The 13,076-nt window shown below is 37.7% G+C and overlaps 1 protein-coding gene across 4 annotated transcripts in view; it reads right to left on the bottom strand.

Moving 5' to 3' along the window:
• Positions 1-13,076, bottom strand: part of IKZF3 (IKAROS family zinc finger 3) — a 90,879-nt gene that overhangs the window by 19,473 nt on the left and 58,330 nt on the right. For 3 of the 4 annotated variants that reach the window (XM_010594402.3, XM_023553658.2, XM_023553659.2), the window contains 3 exons: positions 9,857-10,117; positions 8,795-8,962; positions 6,572-6,688 (listed from right to left, as the gene is read on the bottom strand). In XM_010594402.3, the coding sequence (XP_010592704.1) occupies positions 6,572-6,688; positions 8,795-8,962; positions 9,857-10,117 (546 nt within the window). The remainder of the gene's footprint in view (positions 1-6,571; positions 6,689-8,794; positions 8,963-9,856; positions 10,118-13,076) is intronic. The other variant, XM_064271126.1, reaches the window with a different exon arrangement.

Raw genomic sequence — 13,076 nt, 5'->3', positions numbered from 1 at the left:
CATAGAAGGAATAGGACTGTAATTCTGGGTCAATTTTTCTTATGTCAGTTGCCTGCTATAAAATAGATATACCAATTTTCAATAGCAACGTGATTTTAAAGACATGTTAAAAAAAAATAGGAAGTCACAATTACAGAATAGATTACTACCTTTATTTCCTGCACAAGCCTTAATAGTTTATTGTCTGATTTTGAGTTAACTGTTTCCATGATGCAATTTCTATTTCAAAGTGATTGCTGTTTTAACTATGTAATTTTATTGGGTTGTTTTTGTTCAAAATCTTTCATTAGAGCTTTTTTTTTTTGAGAATATATATAGCATTATATTCTTGCTTGAAAAAATATTCCTAATCACAAGATTATAAAAGCAATATCTCTTATTTCTCTTCCATTATATTTGGAATTTTTTTTGTGTGTCTAGCTCTTGAATTGCCTGGGAATTTATTTTTGCATATGGGATGACACAGGGATCTGATTTTCTTTCAATGTACAGACACAATTTCCCCAAAGCCATGTGTTGCATATATTCTGCCCTTTTTCCACGGATTTAAAATGTCTAATTAGTTTTATGTATTAAATTCACATTAAAAAAAAAAACCCGTTGCCCTTTGAGTCGATTCCAACTCATAGTGATCCTACAGGGCAGAGCAGAACTGCTCCATGCGTTTCCAAGGCTGTAAACCTTTACGGAAGCAGACTGCCATGTCTTTCTCCTGTGAAGGAGCTGGTAGGCTAGAAAAACCGACCTTTTGGTTAGCGGCCGAGCTCTTAACCACTGTACCACCAGGGCTCCTTAAATTCACGTATTTATGGGTAATTTCTATTTATTCCTCTCATTTTATTCTCTTCTGTTGATCTAGAGCTATATTCCCTTACCAATACCACACCATTTTTTAAAGCTGTTAAATAACTTTATTTTTTTTTATTGTTACCATAGTCTATTTATTTGTGCTTTAGGTGAATGTTTACGGAGCAAAATAGTTTCCCATTCAGTAGTTGTTCCATGACATTGGTTGCACTCCCCGCAATGTGTCAGCACTCTCCCCATTACCACCCTGAGTTCCCCACTTCCATTCCTCCAGTTTTCCTGCCCCTTCCTGCCATGTAGATGATTATTCTAAGGAGCACTTTCCTCATGTGTGTTATTGTTATTTACAAGCCTATTATTTGGCTGAAAGGTAATCTTTGGGAATGGCTTCAGTTCCAAGTTAGAAGGGTGTCTACGGGCTGTAAGTCTCAGGGGTTACTCTAGTCTTTCTCAGACCAGTAAATCTGGTCTTTTTTATGAATATGTATTTTGTTTATTTTTTTCCCCCCACTCTAACTGGGGCCTTCTATTGTGACCCTGGTCAGAGAGGTTGGTGGTGGTAGTGGGGCACCATCTAGTTCTTCTGGTCTCAGGATGGTGAAGGCTGTAGTTCCTGTGGTCCATTAGTCCTTTGGCTAATTGTTTCATTGAGTCTTTGGTTTTCTTACTCTCTTTTGCTGCAGACAGGAAGAGACCAGTAATTGTACCTTAAATGGCTGCTTGAAAGCTTTTTAGACCCCAGACGCTACTTACCAAAGTAGGATGTAGAATGTTTCCTATGTTACGCCGATTGACCTAGTAACTATCCTTAGAGGTGTTTGGTTATGTCTAGGTTGTTTCCATGACTGTGCCCTCTGTGTGCTCCATTATTTATCTGAATACTTATGCAGCACATACGAATATGTATGTAGAAATATCCACAGCCAAACCCCTATATATGCATGTGGGTGTACTCTCATATGCCCTCCCACACCTATTCAGCATACATATCTACCCATGTGTCTACTCATAAATTACTGCTATTACTGTTGTTGCAGGACTGTGTGCATTATAGTATTTACCTTGGTTGCCTTTTATTCTTGTGCATCTCTCAGTGTCTTCCCTTAATACTACACCATTTTAATTTACAAAACTACATAGTATATCTTATTATTTGGTAGTGTAAGTTCTCAACATTACTTTTTCTTCATTAGATCTTGAAGTGTTAAATGGAGCTCAAATAAGAGCCATTACTTCCTGTCCCTTCTATGGTGTGGTCAGTCAGTAGCTAATGGAGAGTGGAACAAAGGGGTGTTATTGTGCAATAAGAATTGTCTAACAAGAGATTGCTATCAAAGACTGAGGCAGGCTCTAACAAAAAGTTTCATAAAACTGTTGCCTTTTTAAGCAAGTAGAATGAATACTCCCTATGAGATAGTATCAATTTTTAAAAAAGAATAGTCAGTTGGGAAAACAGACTTTTAAAAATATTTGAACTTTTTTTGGTCTGCTACAGTAGCAAAAATGTAAGTTTATTCTGAAATCCTCATGTTCACATTCGCTCAACTGAAACAATGAGAATGAAGATTAACGGGACTGACTCCTAGATTCATAACTACATATAATTATTCAATTACTTTTAAAATCTTGTTATTTCTAGAACTCACTGTCACACAAAAATATGTCCTGTTCCATGTATTCATAATTTGTGTTAAATGAAGCTAAATGAATCTCTGTACCAGCTGTTGGTCCCTTCTAGGATAAGGGTCAAATTAATGAGAAAATGAAGTCCATGATCTATATTCTTTCTTCTTTACATATATATTCCATTAGGATGGCAGAATTGGAATAAGTTTTTTCAATTTTAAATAACATTTTATTGAGTTTTTGGTGAAAATGTGTAACAGCAAATTAGGTCCCATTTGACAATTTTCACATAAATTGTTCAGTGACATTAGTTACATTTATGACAATGTGTCAAGATTCTCTTTGTGTTCAGTTTGCTCCCTTTCCAACTCTAGTTTCCTGCCCCCTTATCTTCTCATCTTTGCTTTTGAGTAATTGTTGACCTTTTGGTCTCATACTGATGGTTTTTAAGTAGGGCACCAATCTTAAAGGTAATATCCTTTATTTTGTGTACCATTCTGCTATTTCACTAAAAGGTAACCTCAGGGGACAGGCTGACTTCTGGCTTTAAAGAGTGTCTCAGGGCGATAGTCTAAGGGAATTCTCTGTTCTCTACCGTAGAACTGGAATATCTTGATGATGTTACTCATGATGTCTGGTGGTAGAAATATGGACTAAAGTAGCAATATCATATGTGTCTCTACTACACCTCTGTAGTACATCAATAGATCAGGTGCCCATTCCCTTGTTGGCTTGTGAGTTCTTCAAGGATAGCGGCTTAACCTTTACACATCTTTATAAACAGTTCTGACACAGAGCTTGGCACATAAGGTTCTCAACAAATGCTATCTGAAAAAAAGAAAACGACCAGCAAGGTCAGAAGTTCTATCACCTAACACCTGCATTCTTTGGCAGACTTACTGCCACTCCAAGGCCATTCCATCCATTCTACTTCCAGAAAGGTCTGCTTCCTGATGGGTGGATGTTTGTCCCGAGGCCTGGCTCTCACACAAGGCTGCACTTCAATTTACAATAAGCCCTTGAATGAATGCTGCATCCACAGTAGCAGTGGAGCACCAACAATTTAAGTTAACGATGAAGGGATAAGATGTACCACTGGTGACGCTATATTGGCCAGGCTCAGGATGAAACACTATGTCCAGACTGGGGGTCCTGGTTTTAGAAGGAAACAGAAATGGAAACCATATAGGAGGCAGTGGTAAAAATTAAAGGATTGGTTTGTACTGGATTAAACACCGTTTTCATTTTGGATTTAAGGAAAAATCATGAGAACTATTTAAAATATAAAAGACAAGAGTAATATATTGGCTGACACACAGTATTTATACTTGATTGAGCTGTGAATTTACATGTTTTGTAAGCTGAAACTGTTATAACACATTTGCTTCCAAAAAAAATTATAAAAACTTGCTGACTTAGTTAACCCTTTATTTTTTTGCTGAGACTTAGAGTATATTGCACATATCCATCAAACCACCCTATGAAATGCAAATGCATTCAACCTCTGTATTTCAGCATTTCCTCAATCGCCTGAAGATAGCTGAAATATTTCTTTTGATAATTTTCCTAATTTCAAATTCCTGAGGTGAGAAGGCAGTGATAAATCAATAATTTTCACCTTAATATTCAGAGTGTAGTTTACTGATTTTTTCCTACTTCCAGAAGAATCAAAATACACACATATGTGTTACTATATCTCTTCTGTTAACCAGATAATAGGTAACCTTTAAAAAATATAGTTAATCAAGCCAAAAAGTAGAAACAATCCAATTGTCCATAAACCGATGACTGGATAAACAAAATGTGACACACACACAATATAATATTATTCAGCCATAAAAAGGAATGAAGCACTGATACATGGTACGACATGGATGAACCTTGAAAACATCACTCTAAGTTAAAGAAGCCAAATCAAAGGGTACAATTCCATTTACGTGAAATGTCCAGAATAGGTAAATCCATAGAAACACAAAGTAGATTAGTGGCTGTCAGAGGTTGGGGGAGGGGTAAATGAGGAGTGACTGCTAATAGGAACAGAGTTTCTTTTTGGGGTGATGAAAATATTCCTAAATTAGGTAGTGGTGACAGTTGTACAACTTTGTGACTATACTAAAAATTACTAAATTATATACCTTTAAAAGGTGGATTTTATGGAATGTGAATTATATCTTCATAAATTAAAAATATAGCTAATCATAAAAAGTAAAGTTCTAGTAGATTTTAAGTAAGTCAAAGAACTTTGATGAGTCTCAATTTCCTCATCTATAAAATGAGGAGGTAGGGTTAGATTAAACATTAATGATTCTATTTGGAATATAATAGACTTTCATAGCTTGGGAATTTCTCATAGGAAGAGCTTTGCCTATTGTCTGAATTATGGAACTGGAAACAAAGATGCCTACTTCTGTGCCTGGTGGTGCAGTGGTTAAGAGCTTGGATGCTAACCAAAACGTTGGCAGTTGGAATCCACCAGCTGCTCCCTGGGAACCCTACGGGGCAGTCCTACTCTGTCCTATAGGATCGCTGTTAGTAGGCATCGACTCCACAGCAACGGGTTACCTCTGTGCCTGGGGAAGTACTGCTTAATTATGTAACCTTAAGCATGTCACAACCCAGTTTTAGGTGGTTTTTTTTTTGAAAGGGAGTAAACATTTCTCTTTAGAAATAAAGAGGAAATCAACTCCTTGATAAAACCAAAGATGCCATCAGGATGAAAAGCAGAAGCAGTGGCAAACCAACTGAATTCAGTTGGCCAGCTCCTAACACTATCAAAAAAAAAAAAAATAGGCTTATCTAGAACAAAAGTTTCCTCTCACTCAATACTGGTACAGTTTAACTACTCATGATTTCCACTCCATTTTTCCAGAGTTTCGTATTATTTCTGTCATACTTTTGTAATCTTTCTGTTTGAGAATGATCAAACTTTTCAACTGCAAATACTACTGGCTAACACCAAAATCCCACAAAGATTTTCTACCTATTCTAAATAAGCAACTGGTTCAAGTAACCAAATAAAAATGTCAGACACCCCAAGCTGCAGAGCCAGGCTGCTGGTCAAATGAACAACACAAAGCACTACTGCAGAGATGCCACACAAAAAAGTTGCAGACTGCTTCAACTAAAGAATAAAAAAGAAATAAAACCACAACTGAGATATATAAAGGCATCTTGTGTTTCAACCAATGCCACTAGGCATCTAATTCAAAACACTGACTATGGAATCCTCAGGGCCAAATATAAGCATCACAATAAATCATATGAGTAGATAAGGATATGATTTTTGGACCCTGTGAAAAGAAAATTCTTGCAGTTTTAAAATCAACTCTGCCCTAGTCTCCTTGCAATCTGTTCCACTCTTGGTCTTTGCCATTTAAGTTAATGGCAACTCTGTTCTTCAAGTCACATCCCACATCAATCTGCCAGGAACTCCGATTGGCTCTACCTTTAAAATATGTATAGAACACTGCTCATCGTCTTTACCACTACCACCTACTCCAAGACACTATTTTCTATTGCTTGAATTACTGTAATGGCCTCCTAACTGGACTCCTTAATTTACAACCTTACCCCAAAACAGCAACTAGAGCAATTTTTTTCAAATGGGAAGTCCAATTGTGTCACCTCTGTGTTTAAAACCCTCCAGAGTGTTCTCATTTCCCTTAAAGTAAAAGCCCAAGTTTTTACAATGCCCTGTAAGTCCTGATAGGATCTGGTTTCCCCTTTCCTCTCTGGCCTCATCTCCTATTATTCACACTGCTTCAGCCACACAGGACTATTTAAATGTCTTCAGACTCAAGCCCCAGGGCCTTTACACTTGCTGTTCCTTAGTTATGTGCAGGACTCATTCTTCATCTCCTTCGATTAAGTCAGCTGAAATGTCACCTTCTCACTGAGGCCTTTTCTGACACACCTTCACCCCCAGTACCTGTTTCATTTTTCTCCACAGCACGTACCCCTTCTAATATAACACATAATTTACTTTGTTTATAATTTGTCTTCCCCCATTAAAATATAAATTCCATGAGAATAGGGTTTTTGTCTTTTTATTTATTATTGTATCCACCACCTACAACAGTACCTAGCAAATGGTAGATGCTTACTAAATGTGTGTGGATTGAGTGCTGCATGAACTCACCAGACTCTCCCAGCTCAGTGCTCTGAAGAAACGTACGGCAGCGCTCTTTGTGCTCCTCAAGGGAACTCCTCTGCTTGTAACTCCTTCCACAAAACTCACATTTGTAGGGTTTCTCAACTACAAGGAGAACACAGGGGTACTCAGTAACCCTCCAGGATTACACAAGTGGCAGACTGAGGCTCTGTGAAAACTGACCTCTAGGAATAAGACTGCTGTGAGAAGCCAGAGTACTTAGATACTTTTGAATCTACATTACTTTTAAATTGAGTAAGCTGAAATAAGGGTATGGTCTACAACTGATTATCAGGCAGAGTATTCTTCTAAAAGATAGCTTCCTATACTAGATGAAAGGATGTGGATTTAGTCATTATCATTTAGTATAGGGTTTCACTCCAGAACAAATCTTGTTTCTTTGGGGGAAAAAAAAAAAAGGCCTACTGGCATAGTGGTTAAGCACTCAGTTGCTAACTGAAAGGTCAGTAGTTCAAACCTACCAGCTGCTCCATGGGAGAAAGATGTAGCAGTCTGTTTCCATAAAGATTTACAGCCTTGGAAACCCTATGGGATCGCTATAAGTCGAGATGGACTTGATGGCAGTGGGTTTGGTGTCTTGGGATTTTTTATTCTTCAAGTGGTTTGTGTGGTATAAGAATGAAATAAGGAGGGTCTTCTTATTTTGGGGCATCCATCTGGCTGTAAGAGAAGCTGCAGTTGGTGGGAACGTAGCCATTCAGCTAGAAATTGATGGACTTTTAAGAGCATTGACATACTTGGATAAACCTAGCTCATCCTTACAAATGGCTACAGCAAAGTCTGGACTAAAAAATAAAAATTGAGCTAATTAATTAAGGCTATTGTTTTGGTTGAGTTTATTGTTTGAATAACAGAAATAAGAATAAATTGTAACAATGATTTCGTCTTCATTTCTAAGATAAAGCAAAAATTTCTTCAAAAGTTCATCCATACCATTCAGGCAACCTTTATCATCTCAACTCCTCCAAGTAATATATTGCTCCAAATATGTAAGTAACCACTTCAACTCTCTGCTTCATTTCAGCTGCGCAGGGCTCGCCTTCCTGATCTGTTGATAAAATATACCCTATGACCTTGTCAGAGTTTTGGGGACTGAGGTTTTTATTTTCTAATCTACTTGCTCTTCTTAAAACAGACTTCGGGGTTTAATGCACTAAAAGATCCTTAAATGCAGGTTTGCTAGGGAAAAAAATTTTAAGTTTCTGTATAAATTGGAGTCTTCTAGACTCTCTCTTAAAAATGACAACTATTGAATCTTACTTGAAAAAGGCAATGGAAGGGAGCTATTATAATTTTTTGGACCAAACTCAGCCTTAACTCATTACTTTGAACTCTCCCTGTGGGTTTTATGATCTATCACGGTGGATTATGTTGGGGCTGACTTGTTTAATTCCTTAGTCTCTGAATACCAGTTACTGAGTCTGGGGCTAGGTTTTAGTTAAAGCATTATACGTACACTGACATTAAAAGAAAGCCTTTTTTTTTTTTTAGAATTAAAATTTTCTCAGATAACATCAAGAACACGAGGTCCCAAATTTGAATGTAAATTCAGTCTTATTTTTCTAGGAGGGAAGTTCTAAATGTTGAAAAAGAAACATTTATTATCTTGTTTGGTCAAAATAAATAGAGTGAAAACATCAAACAGAACACATAGCTTTTTATGAATTTTTCTTCCAGAAGCTAAAAATAAAAGGTCAATCAAGAGGAAAGTTAGGCTTGAGAAATTTAGCCCAGAATGACCGAAAAGTAACCCTTAAACAATGACTTGGGCCCGGCTTACAGAATTTTCATCCACTACAAACTGCACATCATTTATTTGCCAGTCTTTTGAATGAGGAGTTTTATTGTTTAGGAAAATGACCTTTTAATAAAGATTACTGTAAAAAAATACTGGTGGCTATAAATTCTTTGCAAAAATTATAAAGGCATTTTTACAGGGCCAGCTCTTCCTGTCTGTGTTGTTCTCCAGGGGAGCAAGGATGGTAAGGAGATGATCATCCCCAACGAGCCAGACGGAGAGCAATTAATGCCTTAATGGAAGTATAATTAGCCCTAGAGGTCTCTGCTGTTGTAACCCTTCAGAACAAGAATGACAGATTAAAACCTTCATGCTTAACTCTTTCCAGCTTCCACAATGGGCTCAAGGGACATGCATTTACTAGACATGGAGAGCTCATTTCTCTCACTTACCAGAATGTGTCCTAAGATGACCCGTGAGTGCATCTCTTCTCTGGCATGCGTAGTTGCAGAGGTGACACTTAAAAGGTTTTTCCCCTGTGTGCAGTTTAATGTGGCGGAGGAGGTTACCTTTCTGAGTAAAAGATGCCCCACACTGATTACACTGGAATGGGCGTTCACCTTTAAAAAGGACACAAAGGAGACTTCTGGTCACCAGGCAAGTGGAGGAGTGTATGCACAGATTAGATGCCCATAACCAAAGCTCATTTTTTAGAATTTGTTCATATTGGGAGCAGTTGAGAGCTGTATTTCAAGGTAGACAAAAGACTTACTTATGGAATCTTCCCTCTAGAAGAGAAAAAGCACCCATTCTAGTAAGGCTATTTTAGGTATTATCTGGTCATGAATCAGAGCAAAGAAACACAGTAACTCTAGAAGTACTTTTAGATGTAAATTTTTATATTATTTAGCATTCGTTTTGAATGTAATATCTGTCTGAAAAAAGATCCACAAACTCAAGTCCTAAAAGACACTGACAGTGAGAAATGTTTCTTTTTCAAGCCTTCATGTTAGACGTTAGATGGAATCTGTTTGGCTCAGTGGGACTGTTGTACTTGTATGTATTTCTATAACCTGCTTGTTCATTTTCTGAAGGTAAGTTCTTTAAAACTGGTAACAAAAACTGTATCCTTTCACCTACCAAATTTGAACTCAATACAGTAGAGACCCACTTTTATTAAAAATGTTATGCAAAGGTATATGAAAGATGCCTAAGAAGCAAACCACATAATTCAACTCCTACGTATTAACTGAAGAAAAGCTATTTGGCTGACCTAGAACACTATGCTCTCTACAGTCTTTTTTATTCATAACATTTGCAATATGTCTGCCAAATGCATGGTGACGCAGAAATAAAAACCACTGAATAAACAGAAAGGCAGAAAAGGAGCAGTGTCATCTCAATTATAGCAAAAATCAATGGAAGTAATCAAAAGCCCCCAATTTCACCACTTCATTTCTCACATGGCAGCATTAGGACAGTTTTCGGAAGAATGGAAAAAGGAGACTATTTACCAGTATGGCTCCGCTTATGAACCATTAAGACATTGAAGCTAATACAGGATAATCCACAAACATCGCAGTTCATTTTTCCACTGGCTGGCCTACTACTATCATATGAGACAACATGTCTCTCCAACTTAATGTTTTCATATTCATTGTATTCTCTTGAATAGCTGTAAGGAAGTTCAGGCTCTTCCGCATTTCCCATGGGCTCTGGCTTTAAAACATTCTCATCCCTTTCACTGTATTCATCTTTCACTTTCATTGAATCATCTGCAGGGAAGAAAATGCAAAAAAATGAACAATGATTGTTTTTGGAACTATTAAAGCAGCTCAAAGAGCAGAGACATACAACTGACAATTAAATACCAAATGAAGCTAGCATAACACTGTACATCTACACAATGAGAAAGTACCATTAGGATGATCACTCATTAGTTGAATCACAGTCAGAGGAAAACACACATACTCACAATACAGAAAAACAGATGACAGTGTTTTAGGCCATCCAGAAGATTAGAGGTAATAGATTCTTAGCTATAACTGCTCAAAGTGATCATGAAAGACGACGTATTTTGAGCAACCCTTTTCCAGGACTGAGAGAGAAGATAGGTTCTCAGATCTAGTACCTTTTTTGGTGGCTGTAGTTAAAATGCAGGGTGATGTGCTCTTAGGTTTAAAGAAGAAAATAAATACTGTTTAATCCTTCAAACGCACCTAATTTAGGCCACTAAGATTGAGAGTTGAATAGTTCATATGGTTTTTCTGATATAAAGCCACACTCTGCCTCTTCCCCTTCCATATATATGAACTGCTAAAGTATGTCTTATCTCCCTGTCTCTCTTGGATTTGATAAAGACACACTGACTGTAGAGGAAACCATCAGTGCTAGTGAAATACTGTTGAGAAAGATAAACAAACAAACAAAAAAAGCCGATTCTGACTCACAGTGATCCTACAGGACAGAGTAGAACTACTCCGGAGGGTTTCCAAGAAGCATCTGGCGGATTCTACCTACTGTCCTTTTGGTTAGCAGCCGAGCTCTTAACCACTACACCACCAGGGTTCCACCTATACCCAAGCTAAAACAAAAAACTCAAACCAGCTGCCCTCAAGTTGCTTCTGACTTATGGCGACCCCATGTGTGCAGAGTAGTACTTCTCTCCATAGGGGTTTCAAGGCTATGACCTTTTGGAAGCAGATCGCCAGGTGCCTCTAGGTAAATGTGAACCACTAACTTTTCAGTTGAGCACTTAACTGTACCACTCAGGAACTAAACTCAAGACCCTAGCATTGTAGAACTGGATAGGAGCCCAAGTGAGTTGGTTGACCAGATACTATATTAAAAAGAGCTGCAACACTCTGAAGCTGAAGTACACAAGAAATGAAGAAGGTAAATTTAAGTACTAGCACTAACAAAACCTAAAAATTTGCCCAATGTAATAATGATAAACATTTGTAAGGGACTTTTCATATAAGGTAGTCCTCAATTTACAACGGGGTTCCATTCCAACGTCTCCGTCACAAGTCAGCTCTGACATAAATTGAATATCGCATTTTTTTCCATTACTATTGCCTTTATTATCAGTATCTTTGTAAACCTGATCTTTATTTGTCTTTGGGGTTTGGCATGAGAATGATAACATCAGTAAATTACACACTGCAAATTACATATTACTAACCATAAAATGTAAAAAAACAAACAAAAAGGACGGTCATAAGTGTGATTGTGACTTGAATACGTCACAAGTTGGGGACTACCTGTATACAATGTACTGCATAAAATGCTTACTTTTTCAAACATTGGTTCTTAGAAATTGGAAAGTGTACCTCTCCTGTGAGGAATAATAAAGCAATGGAATTTTAGGGCTGGAGGGGAATTCAGAGATCATTTAATTTAACCCTCTTTTTTTTTTTTTTTTCAGATAAGAAAATTCAGGAGCAGAAATGTTTTAGGCGGTTTATCCAAGGTCACATAGCCAGTGAATGGCAGATGTGTGACTGAATGCTGAACATAACCCTAAACTGTCAATTATTTGAATATGATCTCACACACTAGACATATAAAGTCAAAGCGGCTTCTTGTTAACTATATTCCACACCCTCTCGCCAATGGTGTAGACGTTAAAACCCAAAACACTGAAGGGAGGATGTTTTAAAAAACTACATCCCTTCAAAAAAACGTCAGAAAGTGCTGCTCCTGTTGCCACACAGGAGGAAGTACAACTGCAGCTGTGCCTGGCTTGCTATCTTCAACCCAAGTTTCAATTTTCACTTCTATCAAGGTTACCTTTCATCTATATTAACTGTTTTTGCTTAATAGAGCAAGACAGGAGCATAACCACCAACAGAGAAGCCACTGCTGCAACACCGTTCCACTGCTTCTCAACACAGTTCATGGTTTATAACCTTTTACTCTTTGAATAGCAGAGATGTAGGGATGAAGAATAAGTTCAATATGCTTCAAACGTGCCAATTCTATGTGTTTGGGTTATATATGCATTGATATCGATTTCCTACATGGAAAGAGGTTCATTCTCTGCTTTCTGTGGGCAGGTCTTTGCAGGTTTTCAGATGGGATTTGTTTGCTTAAGTGGTTTTTGTTTTCTTAATTTTTTTTTTTTAAAGAAGGATGCACCTGACACTTGTACCCTCTCCCTTCCTCCATCTCTCCAGCTGTGGGTGATATCCCACCAAAGCTTGAGTGCTCTTCAGTTTGCATGTAGGCGTTTAAAAGAACCTCAACGGAAAACTTCAGCTACTGAAAACCAAAAACAACAGATAGAACAGGCCAACAGAAAAGGATCCTTTTCATTTTGGCTAGAAAATGTTAATATGAACAGGCTTCAGTCACTCTATAGTCAGTGAACATTAAAAACACTAAGCTCAATGTGTTGACTCTTTCTGAAAACAGAAGACATAGGACAGCTGCTCCTTCCTTCAGGATTTTGCCTTTAGTGGGACTGACCTAGAACTCAGTACTACACTAACCTGGCTCAAGATCACATCCTGGCTTTAGTTCCTCTGGAAGCTGTAGAGCAAGGAAGACAGTATCTGAAACCCAGGGTTCTAAGGGAAACTATAAGGATCATGTGGACAGGGCACTAGGGAAGACATGAGTTCCCTTGGAGTCACTGGATCAAAAGAGTTCCTGGTACATTGGTTTGCCACTGGAGTCTTGCCAGTTTTGGATAAAAGATCTCAATGATCTCCCTGCATAGTTACTGAGGAT

This window comes from Loxodonta africana, chromosome 18, assembly GCF_030014295.1.
Source record: "Loxodonta africana isolate mLoxAfr1 chromosome 18, mLoxAfr1.hap2, whole genome shotgun sequence".
NCBI classification, from domain to species: domain Eukaryota; kingdom Metazoa; phylum Chordata; class Mammalia; order Proboscidea; family Elephantidae; genus Loxodonta; species Loxodonta africana.
This window is presented reverse-complemented; position numbering and strand designations above follow the sequence as displayed.